Source organism: Puma concolor, chromosome A1 (genome assembly GCF_028749965.1).
Source record: "Puma concolor isolate L17-30 chromosome A1, mPumCon1.1.hap2, whole genome shotgun sequence".
Taxonomy (NCBI): domain Eukaryota; kingdom Metazoa; phylum Chordata; class Mammalia; order Carnivora; family Felidae; genus Puma; species Puma concolor.
Window position 1 is genome coordinate 177,828,094 of NC_141667.1, and position 22,338 is coordinate 177,850,431.

At 37.6% G+C, this 22,338-nt stretch overlaps 1 protein-coding gene across 1 annotated transcript in view; it reads right to left on the minus strand.

Annotated features, from left to right (window-relative positions):
- The window catches only part of GPC5 (glypican 5), a 1,436,730-nt gene that overhangs the window by 1,107,500 nt on the left and 306,892 nt on the right, over positions 1 to 22,338 (minus strand). The window contains exon 4 of the mRNA XM_086709551.1: positions 6,631 to 6,764. Coding sequence (XP_086565677.1) covers positions 6,631 to 6,764 — 134 coding nt within the window. The remainder of the gene's footprint in view (positions 1 to 6,630; positions 6,765 to 22,338) is intronic.

The following is a 22,338-nucleotide window of genomic DNA, read 5'->3' on the forward strand; positions in this document are numbered from 1 at the left end:
GGAAGGGTTCTCTTTTAAAATGAATACAGAGGAGGAAGGGGGAGAAAGAAAACAGACAAAAGGGTTACAGATTTGGGAATTCAGAGAGAAATACCTGTATTTAGGCTAAGATACTATAATTTTGCCTAAGTTTACACCTATTCTGCATCTGTTTTAGGTACTTTTTCAGGTCAGATTCCTTAGAAGCAATACCAGAGGCAGGAATCTGGATGCAGAGGATTCATCAAGGTAGCACTCTTAAGAGAAAGGTAGTGAGATAAACAGGATAGAGTGGGCAGGAAGAAGGTAAGTCAGGATGCAGTCCCAGCTTCAACCAGATTGTACAGGGAGTGTGGAAGCATGGATTGCATCACATATCTGGCCACGTCACGTTGAATAAGGGCAAGCCTTTTATCCCCCTGTGTCAGGCCCTGCTTACGAGCCTCCGCCAAGGCGGTGAGGCAGGTGGGAAGTTAGCCCCCTCTTTCAGATGGATGAGATGGTGTGTAGTCCTCCTCCACACAGACTAGAACTGACCTGTGTAACCTGTAGGATACTACAGAAATGACAGTGTGGGACTTCCAAAGCTAGATCATAAAAACATTGCAGCTTCTGCCTTTCTCTCTCTTGGATTATTTGCCCCTGAGGAGAGTCAGCTACAGAGTGCAAAAACTCACGAAGTCATTGTGACGAGACAGTGAGGCCTCCTGCCAACAGCCCTGTGAGTCGCCATCTTGGAAGATAGTAGCCAGTTCCACTCAAGGCTTCATAGGATTGCAGCCTCACCCGGCCTTGGTAGCAATCACCCTAAGAGACCATAGCCAAAAGAAACCCTGAGCCAAAACCCCATAGCTGAGCTGCTCCCAAATTCCTGACCTACAGAAAATTGGTTAATAAATAGTTGTTGTTGCTTTAAGCCACTTTGTTTTGGAATGACTTGTTAAGTAGCAAGAGATAATGAATATAGATGGCTCCAATTTGTTAAGTGCAATTCCCCAGAGAATAAGGCAGCTGTGCATTATCAGCAACCAGGAGAGAGCAGCCAGAAAGCAGATAAAATGGCCAGGTAAAGGGATGTGAGTAGGGCATCAGCAGCATCCACTACTGTAATTACCTCTCCTATGAAACGTTTCCATTAAGCCTCCCATACGACTTACAGTGTCATGTCATGAACTCAATTATGGACATTTATATTTTTAAAAATGGTAGCTGGCAACAACCTATAATTCTAGACCTAGTAAAATATTCTTCAAAAATGAAGATGTGTTCATAGGGCACCTGGGTGGCTCAGTTGGTTGTGTGTCCGACTTCGGCTCAGGTCATGATCTCATAGTTTGTGAGTTCGAGCCCCACATCAGGCTCTGTGCTGACCACTCAGAGTCTGGAGCCTGCTTCGGGTTCTGTCTCCCTCTCTCTGCTCTTTCCCTGCTCACATGCTGTCTCTCTCTCAAGAATAAATAAAGATTTGAAAAATTAAAAACAAAAAACAAAAAAAAAAAAAAAACAAAATGAAGATGTTTTCAAACAAAAGTTGAGAGAATTCATCACCAGTAATAAGCAATGAAAAATATACAAAAGGCTAAGGCAAAATGATTCTAGATTGACACATGGAATAAAAAAAAAGCACCACAAAGAATAAAATATAGGTTATTACAATATTGACTATTTTAAAACGATAACAATAATATCTTGGAAGATGTTAAAACATTGTTAGAAGTTATTTGTTAGGAATAGGGTAATGGAAGATAGGAAGAGGGTAATGGAGTGAAACTATTTTAAAGTTGTTATATCATTCAATGAAGTGGTAAAAGTTCTACTTTAAAGCAGATAGTAAAAATTAAAAATGCATATTGTGATCTCTATGGTAACCATTAGAAGAATAATAAAAAATGCAAGTAAAAAAAGCCATGAAGATCTCAAAAAATATTAAATACCTGTTAAAGTCAAAAGAAGGCAAGAGAGGAGGAATAAAGAATAAAGAACATGGGGTAAAGAGAAAACAAAGAACAAGATGGCAGCCTTAAACCACTTCAGGATACTATATACCCCTGCAAAAAATTGACTACACATCCCAACTGAAAAACAAAAAAGTAATTAATGATCACTTAATATATACTGTTGGGTAGTTAAAAAAAAGCTAACTGGTCAAATTATATATAGGTCAACAGTAGTTATATTAACACAACCTGAAAAGAATTGATTGGATAATGGAAAACTATGTAAATTAAACTCTGTTTTAAAGCCTGGAAATATTTTTGTTAGGATGCCATAAATCTAACATAATTTTAAACAACAAATTTTGGGGCACCTGGCTGGCTCAGTTGGAAAAGCATGAGACTCTTGATCTCGGTGTTGTGAGTTCGAATCGAGCCCCACACTGAGTATAGAGAATACTAAAATAAATAAATAAATAAATAAATAAATAGCAAGCTTTGGACAACAATTTTTTATAAGACGTACCACTAAAGATACTAAGTCTAAAGTAAACTGTGACAATATAATTTAAAGACTATGACTTCTTTATATGTAAAAATGTATTTTAAATTGTTAACCATAGAATGGTATTTATCTTCATTTACATTGACAAAACAACAGATGCATTTTACAATTTTCTATTTTTCAGCTACCAGAGCAATTATATTAACTTACAGAAACTCTTGTGTGTGTTTTTTTGTTTGTTTTAGTTTTAAATTGCTTTAAATTTATAGATAGTAGTTACTGTTATAGATATTCTCATGGGAATTACCCAAGGTAACTAAGAAAACCTAAAAAATACTGTCATGGATACAATGCTAACTTACAAAAACTAACTCAGAAAATATTTTTTTAACTTTACTTTTTTATGAATCGCACAAAACAGTGTTTGTTAATGATCTGGATGGGCTGACTGAGAATTCATTTTTCCCTTATCTACTTTTTTTTTACAATAAACTTTCATTTTGTTCTAATTAATAACTAAGTTATAGCAGAAAGTCCCAAGTCAATAAGTCTTTTCAGCAAATTATATTTTATCTCTATCTGGATAATCACTATATCTACAATACACCATAGTGAAAAATTATCTATGCTTAGCATATGAAATAGCAAAAAAAAGTTATTTAAAAATTGAGTACCATTAGTTCTCACGAAAATTTTGACTGAAAGAGTATTAACTATGTTTTTATTAGGAAAATATAATTAAAAAAACACTTTTCACCTAAACTTTAAAATAATGTATATGTGTATATTTATTTATATGTATATACACACAAACACACACATATTTTCTCAGATACAGAGAGTTAAAGAATACTCCTCTGTCCCTGGCATACTGTCATAACTTATACTTGAAATAGAATATTTATTTATTTTTTCATCCTTCAGCCTCTTTCCTGTTTTTCTATAAATATCCATTCTAATATATTTAATATAAGTACTTTGCCATATCCTCTCCTTGAAAAATATATACTAATTTTTTTATATATTTGCTACTAATTTATAAAAATGGTATTGCACTGTTATTCTCATTCTATTTAATATATTTTTCTCTTTAATCACAATGATATTTTTTGATGCATGAAAATGCATTCTATCCTTCTGACTCATAATATTCCAAACTAATATATTTTATTTTTCTTGTTATGGACATATAACTTGCCTCTAACTCTCAGCTACCACAGATATGCAAGAATTCTCCTTGTGAATATAAGCAAGAGTTTCTTGGGATACAGGCTAAGGTAAGGTAGACAAGTACATAGAGTATACGAGTTTTATAAGGTACAGCAAGCTTCTTGCTAGAATGGCTGTACTGGTGTACCATGTGATCATTCACCTAGAAAATCGAATCCTATCTACTGATCAACCATTAGAATGGAGTTCAGAAAAGTACCCATATATAGCATTTTAAACACATCTTTGTCCAAATCAGTCTATTCGATATTCACGTCACTTGTTTGGATATTCTGTGCACACTGAGATGGGCTTGGAGAATGTCTGGATTATCATAACCTGAGTCAGAGGGTGACTCCAATTACATCCAGCTTTGTATGTGGTATCTGCCAGAGCAAATCCAAACATGTACTGCTACCTGCTATCTAGCTAACAATTGATTGTCCTTTATCAATTAGTAAGGACAATTAGAAATATTTCACTTTCAGCTGGTAAGAATATCTTCACTGTTAGACCTCAGGGCAACTCTCCCACTCCATGACAGACAGGAGCCCTGATCATTTGGATATCCTACAGGACGCCATGCTGATAATAAAATATTGATCACATCATCCTAGTTGCCTTAGTAGACATGTTCATGCCTCTGGTGGGGAAAAATACTGACATTTCAAGTGCTTGACAATTCAGCAGGGGTTCTAAATGTCTAGTTGTCTGGATCTTAATGGGTTACTCTAACATAAAAGGCAAATTTCTGCCTTATGATGACCTAGCACTCAGGAAGAGGCATGATGCTTTTTGGGTCCCTTTGAATATTAGACAAAACATAATATACACTTGAGTGTTGCTCTAACCCAAATATAGAGTAGCCCCAAGGAGCTTTTGTATGAGAAAGAAAAGTCTGTAGCTTGGAATTTTGCAAACTGTTCTGATGTTCAGTCCAGATGACCCAGCTCATCCATTCAAAGGTGCCTTAGAGGACAAGTAGCAAATGAAGATGCTCTACAGAAACCCTGGGAAGCTATGATCTCATGGTTTGTGAGATAGAGCCCCGTGTTGGAGTCTGTCCTCACAGCGTGGAGCTGCTTGGGATTCTCTCTCCCTCTCTCTCTCTGCCCCTCCTCTGCACATGTGCGTGCTCTCTCTTTAAAAAATAAACATTTTTTTGAAAAATGAATTGCTTAAGTGAGCTCATGTACAATATCTCTGGTTGTTTACTTTGTGTGGCATGATACTTATCTATGATGGACCTACTCTGGTTCATAGGTAATAGCTAAAGGTGGCTGGTTGTTTAGGGATACAGAAATACATGAGTCTGCAAGGTTGGTGACAAGAAGTCTATTCAATGGCCTGGATAGATACTTATAGAACTTTCCATTCACATGAGCCCCTCATTACTCCTGAGATATTTCACTTGTATTGGGTTTTGTTTTGTCTTTCCAACAACTGAGTTGTTTTGATGGTGAAACAGACATGAACTTTAAAACCTTAAGATCTTCCTTAGCTAGGTTTTATTAGAAGAATCACTCTACACTATACCTAGCCACTACATGCTATATACACTAGCTAAAGCACATTAATTTCTCAAATACAAGAAAAGACTGCTGATCACTATAGATGTTTAGAAGAAAAAAGAACAGCTAGTTTACATGCAAACAAAGTGCTACTTCTTTTGAGCTGCAGCAAATAGCGAGCAATAGCCCAGATCTTTATTCCAAATTATAGTCCATCTGAGAAGAGAATGAGGCAATTAAGAGCACTATCCCAAAAGGAAAGAAACAGAGTTTACATTCTAAAGAGTAAAGCGATGTAAAATACTGAGGCTGCCATAAGATATTATTAGAAATAACTATTTGAGGGGGCACCTGGGTAGCTTAGTCGGTTGAGCATCTGACTTCAGCTCAGGTCATGATCTCATGGTCTGTGGGTTCGAGCCCCTTGTCAGACTCTGTGCTGACAGCTCAGAGCCTGGAGCCTGCCTCAGATTTGGTGTCTCCCTCTGTCTCTCTCTCCCTCAAAAATAAATAAACATTAAAAAAAAGAAATAACTATTTGGATTAATAAATGAATATAGAATTCTCAGTTTCAATTCATTTCAAAAACACCCACCAAGAAGCTAGTATTTGTCAGGGCATACAGTGGGCAACAGAATGCAAAAATAAATAAAATAATAGTTTCCTTTAATTTTAAGAGTTTTTCAGTCTGACTGCCAATTATCAAGCAAAGAGATATAGATGAAGGCTTTAATTTAACATGTGAAACAGTGACGGGGGCAGTGGTAGAAATGTGAGTTATAGAAGCAAGCCACTCAATGCTTATCATTTTGAATCAATGTATAGCCATTTTCAGCATTCCAGATTAAATGTATAGAAACTTCTTATCTAACCATTTGTTAAATACTTGCTTAATAGACAGTAACACAGATTTCATCATTTATGTGAATGCTTTTTCTCTCTTGCATCACCCAATACAGTAGACACTAACTATATGTGGAATTTAGGCTAAAATCAATTAAAATTAAAAATGGAATCATCAGTCACACTAGCCATATTTTAAACTTTTTTTTTTTTATGGCAAGATCTACTTTCGTAACAAAATTTGAAGGGTACAGTATAGTATTGTTGACTACAGGGAGAGGGAATTGGGGAAGTATTAACTAATGGCATAAAGTTTCAGTTGAGCGAGATGAGTAAGTGCTAGAGGTCTGCTGTACAATATTGTACGCTAGCCACATTTTAAGAGCACAATGACCATACATGCCTATTGCCCGCCATAGTGTATTATAGCAAATGTCCCTTATCACAGAAAGTTTTATTGGTCTCACAGGTTGTACTTATCTTCCTAATTAACTGAATAGGAGCAACTGCTGAGTTTTAAAAGTAATTAATGGTGATCTTTTTTTCTTCAATAGTGTATTTGGTTCTACCTAATTGAATACACTCTATTCTGTTGAAAATTAATGGCTTACTTTCTTTTCTCTTTCTGGTTGTAAAACAAATGTCTTACTTTCTTCTGTTGGCAAGTGTCTCTTCACCATTTCTTGGAGAGATCTTCATCCCATGCTTCTCTTTGCTTCCCTCAAAAGAACAACGGGGGCTTTGTGTAGGTGTTCTGATTGGACGGCCACAAATCTTACTGATCTTTCAAAGAGAAAATATTAAAAGGCAGTTAGAAACCTTCCTCCATCCTACCTGAGAATGTAATATTTGCTAGAGTCCAAAACAATGTAGTGTTCTTACTTACACTTCAATATTAACTTTTAAGACATAAAATGTTTGTTAATTTTCCAAAGGGGGAATCAAATTACCTGTATAAAATGGCAACCATGATTAATTGATGCTATGCACATATATATGTTTTCCATGTATATATACGCAAAGTACATGAAGCAAACATATGCAGAATAAGAGAAGTATATTAATAAACTTGCCTTCTTGTATAAATAAGACTACTTAACCAAAATAGGTATTTTATGGTTTATATTCAATTTATGACAATCACATAATTGTACTGAAATTTTAAATGAAATAATTTGCTATTAAATATGCAGTCTGTTTTCTAAATGAGTTCTAAAGGTAGTTTTCTTCTTAAGGTCTTTTTTTTTTATATTAGAGAGAGAGAGCAAGCGGTAGAGAGGGGGAGAGGGAGAGATAGATTGAGAATCCTAAGCAGGCTGTATTATCAGTGCAGAGCCCAATGTGGGGCTCAATCCCATGACCCCATGGATCATGGATCATGATGTGAGCCAAAATCAAGAGTCAATCATTCAATCAACTGAGCCACCCAGGTACCCCTTAAGATCCTCTCTTAAAATAATAATGAATACATTTGTATAGACATTTCATTTGGTAATTGTTCTATATCTTCTTCTTGTATTTTGAGAGTGTTAGTATAGTTGTTTTTCTAAAATCTAAAATCGTTTTTCTAAAATCAAATGAAAGGGTAAAAAACTTATCTAGCCAAGATCTTTATATAATTTACATAATTATCATTGAGAAAGTAACTAATTAATTGGACATATTACCATGTAGAGCATAAAAAAGACTCACACAATACCTTAAAGAGGTGGAGTACTTAAAGAAGTAGAGTAGTATAATTGCAAATACATAAAAACATTGCCTAGGAATCAGGAGACTTTGGTTCTTGTCCTAATTTTTCCATCTTAAGCACTGAAATCTTGAAAACAGTAGCAGAACTTCTTTGAATTTGATTCTCTTATATGTAAGATGAAGAAATTAGAGTAAATTATTCCCAAGTTCCATTAAATTTATCAATTTCTTTAATTTTCCATGCAATGAGCATTAAAGGAATTATGCACTAATTTGTTTATTTAACCCATATTTATCTTGTTTCTTATATTTTCAAAGAAAATGTATTAGAGGTTAGAAGAGAAAAAAGGCAAAAAACTGAATTTTCTCCTAAAAGAGAAAACTGAGCAGGCTCTGAGCTCTCGGCAGCATCCCATGCAGGCTCCTCATTGTCACCACAGAGCCCAACACAGGGCTCAAACCCACGAACCATAAGATCATGACCTGAGCTGAAACCAAGAGTCAAACGCTCAACTGACTGAGTCACCCAAGTGCCTCAGAGCAGGTAAATTGTGAACAGAGTCCTAAAGTAGTCCTGAGGGGGAAAAAAGTTATTTTGAACTGTAGTAGTGGCTATGTTCATGAAGAGAAAGATTCATGAATTATAGAGAGAAGTAAAATCAACAAGGCCAAATCCAGAACACAGACAACACCAAAAGTTATGGAAGATGGAGAGCAGGAAGAACTGTTATCCATTGCTGGCGGGAACGAAGAATGGTATAGACAGTTTGGAAGACAGTTTCGTGGTTTCTTACAAAATGAAAATTATCCATAGGAATTGAAAACTGATGTCCATACAAAGACCTGCACATGGATGTTTACAGAAGCTTTATTCATAATTGCCAAAACTTGGAAGCAGCTGAGATGTCCTTCAGTAGGTGACTGGGTAAAACTGTGGTGCATCCAAATAGCGCAATATTACTCAACACTAAAAACAAATGAGCTATTAGAAAAGACATGGAAGAAACTCAAATGCATACTACAAAGTAAAATAAGCCATCTGACAAGGCTATAAACTGTATGATTCCAACTATATGATATTCTAGAAAAGGCAAAACTGTGAGCACTAAAATTCTTAGTGGTTGCCAGAGATCAAAGAGAATATAGGGATAAGCAGGTTGAGAACAGAGGATGTTTGGGATGGTACAACTACTGTGTATGATGCAGGGTGGATACATGTCATTATAAATTTGTCCAAACAAATGGAATGAATATACAACACCAAGAGTGAATCCTAATATAACCTATAGACTGGGTGATAATGATGTGTCAGTTGAGGTTCATCAATTCCAAAAAATGTCTGACTCTGACAAGGATGTTGACAACGGGGTAGGCTATGCGTGAGTGGGCACAGGGGATAGATATATGGGGAATCTGTACCTTCTTGCCCAGTTTTGATGTGAACTTAAAACTGCTCTAAAAAATGTAATCTATTTTTTAAAAAATCAACAGGGCTTGGCAAATGACCAAAAGTGAGAAGTTAGGGAAGTGTAAGGCCAAGGTGTTAAAAGGCTCAAAGTGAATTTCCAAGAAGCTGAAAAATAGTGATAGTGCAGTGTAAATATATTTAAGTGTGAAAATATTTTCTTAATGGAAAAAAAAAGTATCTTCATTGTCAACAATTCTTAGTCACAAGAACCAAGGGAAGACAATATAAGTTGATGGCAGAAATATTGAGTGAGATTGTTTAATGAAACTGCAGAATATTTGAAATAAAGGAACACAGTAAAAAAGAAATAGACTGCTATCATGATCCAATGTGACTAGCGATAGAGCTCTAGGAAACTTCTAGGAATCTCGGCTCTCATCCTGTCCTTAAAACTTGAGAAAATAAAAACACTTTGTAGTTATAAGTTAAGGGAAATCTTATTTCACCCTGCCCTTCCCATGTTGGACTTAAAACCGTATTGGCTACTGACCATATTTCCTAGACAGGTAGATAGAAAGCTGAAAACACTAGCCTCACAAAATCTTTATTCTCATCATCTTTACAATTCTTTTTTGTATTTTGCTACAAATACAAAAGAAAATGTACAAGCCACAGACTTATGTTATCTTTGATTGTATCCAAAGGTCCAGGCATATATACAAGATTCCAACAAATACAAATAAATTTCAAAGCCTTTCTATTTGTTGACTTGCTACCCGCTACCCGGGGAGCTCTACTTCACACCTTATTGAAAGGGAATGGAAAGCCATCTGTTACTAGCACATTAGCCTGTCACCTTGGCCCCGCTGGGGTGAGCCGATTTGGGTGGCCCATTTCAATACCTTCTTGCTATAGAAAAGTCCTTCACACTTACTTGGACTATTTTTCATCTTTGACTTACACTGCCATTTCCTCCTTATCCCCCTCCTTGCTCTGTACTGTTCTCCCCTGCAATCAGTCTGAAGTGTCTCTGAAAGAATTGTTTCCCTTCTTAAGGCTAACCTACTCTTGCTTTAAGTTCATTCTCTGGCTTCCCACTGATCTTCAAGTTCCCATCTTACCTTGAAAGGCCCCTTTTAGTTGCCCCTAACCCAGGTCACTTCTCCCATCCTGAGCGAGTACTTGTTTTAGTACTTATCACCATGCAAACCTTCCCATTTTCACTATGTTCTTGCAGAAGGACAACTTCTCCTAGAGCCTCCCTTTTTGTTCATTCAGTCTTACTCAAGCCATCAAATTGCCAAAACTTTTAGTTAATAATCTAGAAAAGCTATTTGTTTATTTTTCTATCTATCTATTTATTTTAGAGAGAGTGAGTGTGTGAGTGAGGAAGAGGGGTAAGGTGGAGAGAGAGAGAGAGAGAGAGAGAGAGAGGATCTTAAGCAGGCCCCATGCTCAGTGTGAAGCCTTATGTGGGGCTCAATCCCATAACCCTGGGATCATGACCTGATCCAAAATCAAGAGTCAGATGATCAAGCGACTGAGCCACCCAGGCGCTCCTCAGAAATCTTTTTAAAGAACAATTTACATTGTTCATTTTCAGTTGACTCCCATAAGCAGAGCCTCTATTTCTTTTGCAATGGTCTTTTAAAATGTTTAGGGGCGCCTGGGTGGCGCAGTCGGTTAAGCGTCCGACTTCAGCCAGGTCACGATCTCACGGTCCGTGAGTTCGAGCCCCGCGTCGGGCTCTGGGCTGATGGCTCAGAGCCTGGAGCCTGTTTCCGATTCTGTGTCTCCCTCTCTCTCTGCCCCTCCCCTGTTCATGCTCTGTCTCTCTCTGTCCCAAAAATAAATAAACGTTGAAAAAAAAATTTAAAAAAAAAATGTTTAATAATAATTATAATTGAAGAGAAAACTGTATAGATCATCACTAGTTGAAAAGCAATGAATGTGGAGGTACTGTGAGTATTTACTAAGCGATCTGTTCATAGGATGAAACAGAGGTGGATGGATGCTCCACCACTATCAGAGGCAAAAAGATAGAAGGAAAATCAAAGCTGTTAGCAGTTTTGAATCTGTTAATCAGGGTGAACAAAGATCCAATAACAAGTATAGAAGGTAGAACAAGTATATCATTTTGGCTTCTCTGTTCCTTAGAGCAGGAGATAAATTCTCATTTAAAACTCTGATTTGGAGGTAATTCTAAAAGGTAGCTCTAAATGATGCATTGGAGATAAAAGGAAAGTTAATGAATAGAATCACCTACATAGAGTCAATAGTTAAAACCATGAAAATGGATGAAATGACAAAATGTATATAGAATGCCAAGAAGGTCGGAGAGAAAATCTTCTGGCAGGAGAAAAACAACTCTGAAAATAAGGTGTTGGGCGGGGAGGGGAAGAGGAGAAGGAAGAGGGACTGGAAAAGAGAAGGAGATAAAAGGATTAAGAGGAAGGAGGGAAGGAAAGAAGAGAGGAGGAGAGGGTGGGCAGGAGGGAGGACTCCAGACTAACAGAGCTGGCAGTCTTTTAGCTGGTCTCCAACCTTGAGGCTCCTGGGTGGCTCAGTCAGTTAAGCATCCAACACTTGGTGTCGGCTCAGGCCATGATCTTGCAGTTTACGAGTTCAAGCCCCGCATCGGGCTCTGCGGGGACAGGGCGGAGCCTGCTTGGGATTCTCTCTCTCCTCTCCCTCTGCCACTACCCTACTCTACCCTACTCATGCTTTCTGTCTCTCAAAATAAATAAACTTAAAAAAGAAAAACAGAAGGTATCCAACCTTAATCTATAGGTGAGAAGACGGAAGCCCAAGGCAGGAATATAACTTTGCTAAGTCTGTATCTAGTTATTGGATGAGTCTATCTACTACTATCCAATTAACAGTCTCTTCTTTATACTTATTAGTGGTCTTGTTAGTCACATATTCTTATCCATTGGGAGGGACTCCTAGCATCATATAAGACCTGGGTCCTAAGTGTCCTACATGAATGAAATAATTTGGGTTGAAAATGATCTAGATATATGAATAAACCAGAGAAGCCCATTTTTCCTTTGTATGTGGAAATAGATGAGGGGAAACATGGCAGTTATTTCCTTTAAGATTCCCACAAACTAATGGAGGTGGGGAGAAATGTAAGGATATTAGACAATTTGATTTCTGACGGATTTTAGGAGGCAAACTAGAATAACTGAATTTATGAAAAAGAAGTCCTCTTTTTCTTTTTCTTAATGTTTATTCATTTCTGAGAGAGAGAGACAGAGCATGAGCAGGGAAGGGGCAGAGAGAGAGGGAGACCCAGAATCTGAGGCAGGCTCCTGGCTCTGAGCTGTCAGCACAGAGCCCGACACGGGGCTCAAAGCCACAAACTGTGAGATCATGACCTGAGCCAAAGTCAGATGCTCAACCAACTTAGTCATCCAAGTGCCCCAAAGAAGGCACTCTCTCTTGAGTTCCCCAAGTTCCAACTTAGTGAGATAGTAACATAAGATTTTCTTCTCTTCCACGAAAGTTCAGATAACATTGCAAAGAATAGTCAGTAACTTCCTGATCTACAAATTACCACAGCAAAATTATTTTGGTTTGATCAAATACCTGATTAACAGAATTGGAAAAGCAAAGTTCTGTCATATTTCATTAAAGATGTCACAATTGACATATATTAAATGTTCTTGGATTTATGAATACTCAACGTTTTCTCTAAAAAATCATTTTTTTCAATATAAAAAGGATTTTCATATTGCTAGTGATCTGTAGTTGCTCTTAAAATCATGGTGGAAATAAAAAACTCTCTAATCCACATTTCTTTTTTAATTGCACATTAAAATATTTTAGTAAATAAGTGTTATTTTGGTATTGCAAATGACTTTTAAAAGTTATCAAAATGTTGATATCACCTGTGTTTTCCATGTTGGATGCAACTGACCAATATTGGTTTTAATCATGATATTACTGCGCATTGAATGCCTATGATGGTGAATTGTGTGTGTCACCTTGACTGGCCATAGGGTGACAAGGTTACACATTATTTCTGGGCATGTCTGTGACACTATTTCCAGATGAAATTAGCATTTGAGTCAGGGGACTCTGTAAAGTAGATTGCCTTCCCAATGTGAGTGGGCATCATACAATTTACTGAGGGCCCGCAGAGAACAAAAAACAGATGAAGAAGGAATTTCTCTCTTTTTCCCTGCCTCATAAACTGTCATCTCATCTTCTCCTGCCTTCAGACTGGGATTCACACCATCAGCTCCCCCGGCTCTCCGGCCTTTAGACTCAGACTAAATCATATGCCACTGGCTTTCCTGGGTCTCCACCAGCAAACAGCAAGTCATGGAATTTCTCCACGTCCATAATCACATGTGCCAATTCCTCAAAATAAATCTCTCCACATATATATTTCTCTGGAGAACTGTAAATAATATAATGCCAAATTCAGGCTTGATGAAGTAACATATATTTTTACAACTACACAAATAAATTGTTTTGAACATCCTAGTCTTTATTGTAGTTTACATCTGCTTTGAACACATAATGAAATGATGATAATTGCATGCAATTAATAAAAGGAGCATGTGGATACATAAAACTCTTAAAACACAAAAATATTGCTTAATTTTCCTTAAATTATCAGTTCATTTCCTTCATGTGTCATTATATTTTGACAGAAGTAGTCAGAGGGGCGCCTGGGTAGCTCAGTCGGTTAAGCGTCTGACTTCGGCTCAGGTCACGATCTCAAGGTTTGTGAGTTCAAGCCCCGCTCTAAGCTCTGCACTGACAGCTCAGAGCCTGGAGCCTGTTTCAGATTTTGTGTCTCCCTCTCTCTCTGCCCCTCCCCTGCTTGTGCTCTATCTCTTTCTATCAAAAATAAATAAACATGAAAAAATTAAAAAGAAGTATATATCATTTCATCGCATTGATACATATGATAGTGTCCCCAGACATCAAAATATAGTTTATTAACTCAATCTTTGAATCAGGTAGATTCCAAAATATCTTCCTAGTTTATTTTTCAATATAATGCAACATATACTTCAATGAAAGCATAAAAATACACTGAATTAGTGTTGATAAACTTTTTTTAAACTTCAAATTTATGTTTATTTAAAAATTTTTTAATGTTTATTTATTTTTTGAGAGAGAGAGAGAGAGAGAGAGAGAGAGAGAGCACGAGTTGGGGGAGGGGCAAAGATAGAATCCAAAGGAGGCTCTAGGCTCTGAGCTGTCACCACAGAGCCTGGTGTGGGGCTTGAACTCACAGATGTTAGATCATGACCTAAGCTGAAGTCAGATACTTGACGGACTGAGCCACCTAGGTGCCCGAATGTTGATAAACTTTTAGATGAATTTAATTAAGCAAACAATAAGTAAACAATATTAATTATGCAAGAGTGATAACATAGTAAAATCATATGATCAGAGATGAATTTCAGCAAAATTGAACTTAAGGGAGCCATTTGTAAAATATAGTCTATTTTTCTGACAATTTCCATTAGTATGCTAGATGTCTTCCCAGCCAAAGTTACTTTTGGTGAGAAATATTAACTTCATGAGGACTAGTATTATGGTATGGTGATAGTACGTTATTACAAAAGATTTTGCTAAGTTTGTATTAATGGAAATGAAAAAATAAGTGATTACAGAATATCATACCCTATAACTATGGAGCAATCACCATCTATATAATATGCATGCTACTTTGAAGTTCAAGGTATAAATAATTCCAGAAGTGAGCTGTGGAAAAAATATAAAGTTATAGCTATAATACCACTTTTAAAACACTAGTACATTCTGGTATTGCAACAAGGAATATTTATAGTAAGTTATAAATTATTAAGACTCTAAAAAGCAGTACTTTTAAATATAAGTTATCCATAAGGAGAATTCTAAGTTTGTACAAGGTGCCCAGTTCCTGGGAAAAAGCAAATAAAGCAGTGTTAACGCTGAATAAGGAAGAAAACACCTATTGTCTCCAGTTCGCAAGGGTAGAGATATGTTAACTCTAGAGCCTGCAAAGAGTAAATAAGGCCCTTTTACAAGTGTCTACTTGGAACCAAAGAATGTTTGTCCTTGGATGGCTGGCTTTTCCTTGTCTTTCCTTTTAATTTTCCAGAAGTTGCCTCCCTGCATAGATTTCAGTAGCTATCATCATAAAGGTTGCCACACCGAACTCATTTTATAGTTCAAATTAAAAGAGAAGAAAGAAGAGGAAGGGGACGAGGGGCAGGACACTGTGAAGCAGAATAACATTTCTAGATATTCTAAGTGGGATCCTAATTCTGCATTGCTAGTTTTGAGCACCTGCAAATTAAACCACCAGAGGGAGCTTCTGCATTTCAATCTGATGCCTAATCACTAATTAAATTTACTGCATGTGGCCATTTAAAATCATTTAACTCACGGGGCGCCTGGGTGGCTCAGTATCTGACTTCGTCTCCGATCATTACCTTGAGGTTCGTGAGTTTGAGGCCCGCATCGGGCTCTGTGCTGATAGCTCAGAGCCAGGAGCCTGCTTCAGATTCTGTGTCTCCTTCTCTCTCTGCCCCTCCCCTGCTCTCTTTCTCTCTCTCTCTCTCTGTCTGCCAAAAATAAATAAAATGTTAAAAAAAAAAATCATTTAACTCAGGACTCTTAGAAAAAAAAAATGCAACTTGTAGGCCAAACTGACAAATATTTAGATACATGAAATCTGCATAAAAAGCCAGTCTTCCATGTAAAATGGAAGAATGGGGCTGAGTGCCAATGTAATCAAATGAGAAAAGGAAAACCAACCCAGAATTGAAGACTAATTCCTCCAAACTGAGCTATGTTGTTGTCAGAAATGGGGAGAGACTGAAAACTAAGATAACCAATTATTTTCCCCTCTTGAGCCCTCTTGCCTTTCTTTCCTCCTTCCCTTTCTTCTGTGTTTCCTTCTTTTCCTCGTTCCTTCCCTTCTTCCCTTTTACTTTCCTTCCTTCATCCCAATCTCTCTTTCCTTTTCATTCATACCTATCTTTCTTCCTCCCTTACAGTTATATGAGCACATTATTTTTGCAAGCTCCCAGGACTGGAAGTCAAATTTATGCATTTTAGTCCTTGTTTAGCTACAGATAGCAGTATCGCTCAATATGTGGAGCACCTATTATTTCTAGGGTGTTATTCTAAAAGATGGGAATACATTCTGAGAGATGATGAAACTTTTTAAAAATGCTTACATTCTAGCAGAGGAAACTGAAAATAGAACATTAAATATATTACCTTTATGCCTTAGTGAATGCCATTCAGTCAAAAATGGGTAAGAGATAGACTAATGGGTTGGACAGAGGATGGACTCCTGAATGGAGAAAGTAGAAGTGGTATAAATATGCAATGGAATATTGGTCAGCCATCAAAAAAATGAAATCTTGCCATTTGTAATGACACAGATGGAGCTAGAGAGTATTACGCTAAGCCAAATAAGTCAGTCAAAGACAAATACCATATGATTTCATTCATAATGGAATTTAAGAAACCAAACACATGCAAAAGGGAAAAAAAAAGAGAGAGACAGAGAGAGGCAAACCAGGAAACAAACTCAATTATAGAGAACAAACTGATGGTTACCAGAGGGGAGGTGGGTAGGGGTGGGGAATGGATTAAATAGGTGATAGGGATAAAAAGAGTATTTGATGTGATAAGGATCGGGTGTTGTATGGAACTATTGAATCACTATGTTGTGCACCTGAAACTAATATTATACTGTATGTTAACTAGTTGGAATTTAAACTAAAAAGTAAAAAAAAAAAAATTAAATGACTAAGTCATAGACTGATGAGTTGGGGGACAATGGACTGCTTCAACTAGTTGGCCAAGAAGAACTTCTTTAAAGTGGTATTTGAGTTATGTTCTGAATGAATACAGAAGCAGCCATGGGAAGATCACAGGGAGGTGCTTATATACAGAGAGAACAGGAATTAAAATAGTCCTGGGAAGGAGAAAAAAGAGGCTGCTACAATGGAAAAACACCACAGAGTATGGGGTGGGGGCTGGGGATCAGAGGTAAATTGGCCGGATTACATGATTTCACGTATGTTCTGCCAAAGAATGAGTTTGTCTGAAGTCACTGCAGAATTCTGAGCAGAGCAATAACATTATCTGTTTTATGTTTTAAAAATATCACACTGTCTATCTGTCTATTGTTTGGAGAGAAGTCTGGGCAAGTCACAACAGAGTGATAGACAAGATGGAAACCACGAATCCAGATACGAAGCTGTCTGTGCGGTTCAAGGAAAAGGGGATGATGGCTTTGCCAAGGACAGTCTTCAAGGACTGAGATCTCGCTTGAGGACACGTATATTTTGAAGGTGGGAATAGGAAGGCTTGAGGGTGGATTAAATGCTACAAGTGAAGGAACCAGCAGATTCAAGAATGACTTCTGATGTTTTTTGGCCAAAGCAACTAGGCAAATGGAAGTGTCACATAAGCTAGAGAAGAATGAATTTGGGGAGAAAAATAAAATTCTCTTTTGGACAGATCTGTGTGTTTCTGTGTCTATTCTTGTTTCTGTGACTATTATTCATCCAAGAGGAACTATCCAATAAGCTGTTAGTTATATGAGCTGAAATGAAAGCTCAAGGGTAAGGCCAGGCAAAGTATATGAATGTGGTTGTTGACTGCATTGTCCTTGGGATGAGTACAGATGGAGGAGAGCACAGAAGACCAATACCTGGGGCATTCCAACATTTACAGGTGGAGACAAAGAAAAGTTAAAAAAGATTCCGGAAAGAAATTTTCAGAGAAGTAAAAGGAATCCATTGAGAGTGGAGTCTGGGCCATCGCAAAATACAAATGAAGAAGGGTTTTTTTTTTTTTCTTTTTTAAGAGGAAATGATCAAATGTGTGCAAAGTGACTGACAGCTCACATAAAATGAGGATGAAAATGGACCATATATCTTATGAGAAAAAGACCACTGGTCACTTGTGAAAAATGTAGTTTCTGTGGAGAAGTGTGGCAGAAAGCACAGTAACTAGGGTACAAGAGATAAAAGGAAATCAGAAAGCAAGACTGTCAAAAGGTACAAATTTCCAGTGATAAGTAAGTCATGGAGATATAATGTACAGCCTGGGACTACAGTTAAAATACCGTATTGCATATTTGAAAGTTACCGAGACAGTAGATCTTAAAAGGTTCTTATCCCAAGAAAAAAAATTTGTAATTATGTGCAGTGATGGATGTTAATTAGAATTATATATTCACAATATATATATCAAATTATTACATTGTACACCTGAAACTAATACCATGTTATATGTCAGTTATTCCTCAATAAAAAATAAAATAAACGTTGACTGTGAAAATACACAAACGTTTCATGGAGTTTTATAGTCAAGCAGCACAGATTTATGGGACAGAGCCTCAAAAGGACACAGAGTCAAGTCAGTTTCTGTTTTGTTTTGTTTTGTTCTGCTCTGTTCTGTTTTAGGACAGTAGCTATTACAATTTGATTGCATGTTTAATAGTACAGACTCTGTTTCAGATCATTTGATCCCAAAATACTTCAATTGCAAAATGAGTGAGACATTTCTCAAAGTGTCTGACTACCAGGGAGACACGTAGTTTAAACCTACAATCTGAAGTCAGAGTGCCTTTACTTCTGCACATAACCACGGCTGATGCATTGGAGATGCTGGATCATAGACTATGGATTGGGTAAGGAGAGAAATAAGGGCAAAAGAAATGGATGGGGAGAGTAAATATTATGAATATTTCCATAACATAAAATAATTTTTTGGATTATAAATACAAGAGTAAGGGAGCTGGAATGGCAGAAAATGAAGACCATGTGATGTAAGTGAATTGCAGATTTCAGAGATGGTACAAACATTGGTGATGAGTATGGGAGGATAGAATGATTAGAAGTAGAATCAGGGGCTCCTGGGTGGCTCAGTTGGTTAAGCCTCTGACTCATGATTTCCTCTCAGGTCATGATTTCATGATTTGTGAGTTCAAGCCGTGCACTGGGCTCTGTGCTGACGGTGTGCAGCCTGCTTGGAATTCTCTCCCTCCCTCTCTCTCTCTCCCTCCCTCCCCCACTTGCATATGTTCTCTCTCTCTCTTTCTCTCTCTCTCTCTCTCAAAATAAATAAACAAACTTAAAAAATTAGAATCATATTGTCAGATATACAGGTTGGTATAATGATCTTGGATAACTGGAGTTTGGGATTCCTGATGGTCACTGATGTCAATGGGGGAACAAAGCATAATGGGATTGATCTAGGCAATCAGAACACATATTTAACAACATAGGAGTGTGTGGAGTGTTGTGGAATCTGAGAGCATCTGCAGAGGCTGGCCACATCATTGGTGGCAGTTAGAAGAATGCTGATTTACTAGAGCAATTGCCAGTTTCAAGTTTTAGGAGAAAATGTATAATCTGACTTTAAGCAAATCACTTTAAGCTCTGTCCATATTGTGACATCGGCCAAATGGACACACTTAATTCAACTAAGGGGATTTTGTAAAGGTCTCCAAATGTGGGCTATCTTTCTCTTTTAAGACTGAAGGATCATTAAGGGCAATAAAAACTAGAACTAGAACATAGTTTGCCAATCCTCTAAAGTCTTGCCTTTCAGGAGTTTATAATCTAGTTAGGGAGGTAGAATTTCCAATGATGAAACAAATTGATAAATATATGAAGTTAACTTCAATACAATACAAACAATGTCTCAATAGAGTATAAGTAATGTTTCAAAAGAATACAATAAGCAGTAAGTTGTACAGGAGCCCAGAGAAAATCACCAGGAAGCAGGGGCAGCAGGGAACCTTGTACACAGACCTTGAAGCATTGGTGGAGAGAAAAAAAATGAGAGCAATCCTACCCTGAGAGGATAGGAATGGGATAGAATTCTACATGGGATACTAACTTGGTTATCCTAAGTAAAGCTTGATTCAATTACCTTTTGCAATACAATCTAAGGGGGATTTTTTTTTTTTTTTTTTTTTTTTTTTTGCCTTCTATGAGCATTGGGCTGTATGACATTTTAAACCTTTTGAGTTAGACAGTCTGATAGCGTACCAACTACTAAGCTCTCCCAACAAAGAGAAGAGTGCCAGACAGCCAGTGCAACCTCCATATTGGGGCAGTAAGATACCACAGGGAAGGACAGAAAAACACCTTGACATCAAGTTTAAGGCATGGAAATATCTCTAGAGCCATAAAATCAAAACTTAACCATTGCCTTTATCAAAGGGAGTAATAAGAATCCTAAGCCATCCAAATGCATATTCTAGATGTAATAATTAGATGAAAATAAGAAAGAAGAATAAAGCAGTATGACCATATATTCTTCCACTTTTCCAAAGCTGAAAATGTTTGAAGCTGCTTTAGAAATGGCATCAGCTAGAGGCTTAAAATGTTCAAACAAAGGCTATTCTGCTTTCATCAGGTCTCCTACGTTTTGCTTCTCCCTTGGCACTGGGATTTCCATCACCCCACAATGGGCTTTCATTAGCTTTTCCTTGGATAGATGCAGGACATCCTTGCTGCCTTTCTTTTGAGCATCCTCCCAGATTTGATCCTACCCTCCATGCTTCCAGATTAATCTTCCTAAAGCACAGTTCCAGTCAGACTCCTTCTCTGATCCCAAACCTTCTGTGCTTCCTCCCATTTCCTACTGAGTAGAAACTAAAGTCTATCATGTGAATTTACAGTGTGAACCTCAAAATTTCTGAGCACCTCTCTTTAAACACTATGTGCTTCAGCTGAATGGTATTACTCACTGTCCCCAGTTACCCTGTACTTTTCAGTCTGTACTTTCCTTATTTCAGCTTGTCTAAATGTTACCATCTTTCAAGGGTCACTGAAAATACCACCTGTGAAATTTAATCACCCTTGATCTCTCAATTTGAAGTTATTTGCCAACCTAGCAAACATTTGGTTTGTACATCTCAATAAGATTTGTCCTGAAGCAGTTTAGAGTACAGCAGAGGAAGTATTTTGATTTCTTGTTTTTTTTTTGTTGTTGTTGTTGTTGTTGTTGTTTTGTTTTTTTGTTCCTAATAGCTGTCAATGCCTCCTTCTGCCCCCCAGGGTAAAGCTAAAATACATTTATTCAAATGAATTCATATATTTCTTCTCAACTCTCTGATTTGTTGGAAATAGTCAAATGACAATCCCAGGGACAATTTACTCCCTTCCATAGAGTACTCAAAGTCTACCATTGTGCCTTCCTGTTTACTGAGAAGTTGTGAAGATTTTTTGCCTTTCTTATTTTTCATAACCACTGACCTATAATGAACATTCCATGTAACATTCATGCATCAGAAAATTTCATTGTCAGGAAATTGTTAGAAAAGTACTTAAAAAGAGGCACTGTTACCTGGGAAAATAATTTAAACACATTTAATAGACAAATTTGTACTATTCAGAATAGTTGAAAACCATAAACAACCCAAATGAAAAAAGTGGATGGACAAAGGCTAAGGTCACATAAGTCATACACACACGCACCCACACCAGACACAAATGGCAAAAAACAAACAAACAAGCAAACAAACAAACACAGGGAGGAGTTAAGATGGAGGAGAGTAAGGGGACCAGGATTTTCCTCATCCCTCAAACACAGCTGTATTAAGGTCAGAACACCTGGAACACCCAGGAAACCGATCTGTGGAGGGACAGATCTCCACAGGTGGAGGAAGACATCTTGGTGGGACAGGGGTGCATGTATGGAAATTGGGGGAGATAAAACAGTGTAGGCACAGAGGGGAGGGCACCACTTATGTGGACAGACCAAAGGGAGAGAAAGACAGAGAGGCTGTAGAATTGCAGTGTTGTGTTAGCACAAGAGAAAAACCTCTCTGGACCATGGTCTGAGGAATAAAAAATTCGGAAAGTACCAGTTTCTACTTTGAAAACAGCCTCAGACCTGAAGATCGGAGTTTTCGAAAATGCGAGCCTTTCTCCAGACGGAGCAGACCATGTGTACGTGCCAGGTGGAGAGGGAGCTCGTCCCAGGATGCAGTAGAAACCTCGGAGGTGCACTGGGAGACAACTGTCCCCTCCGTTGACTGCTGAAAGAAAAGGATTTATTGCCTCCCCAAGGACAAAAGACTCTGCAGGTGCTAGCCAGAGGCCCTTTGTCCACAGGGCTGAGTGGCACGACACTGGAACAGAATCTGCGCAGTGCAGGCCCCTTTAAGACATTGGGTTTTGAATCCCAGCCCAGCAGCTAGAAGGTTCCTGAGACTGTGGAGCAGGGCAAGCGGACCACCCCGGCACTGCTCTGTGAGGCTGCCTG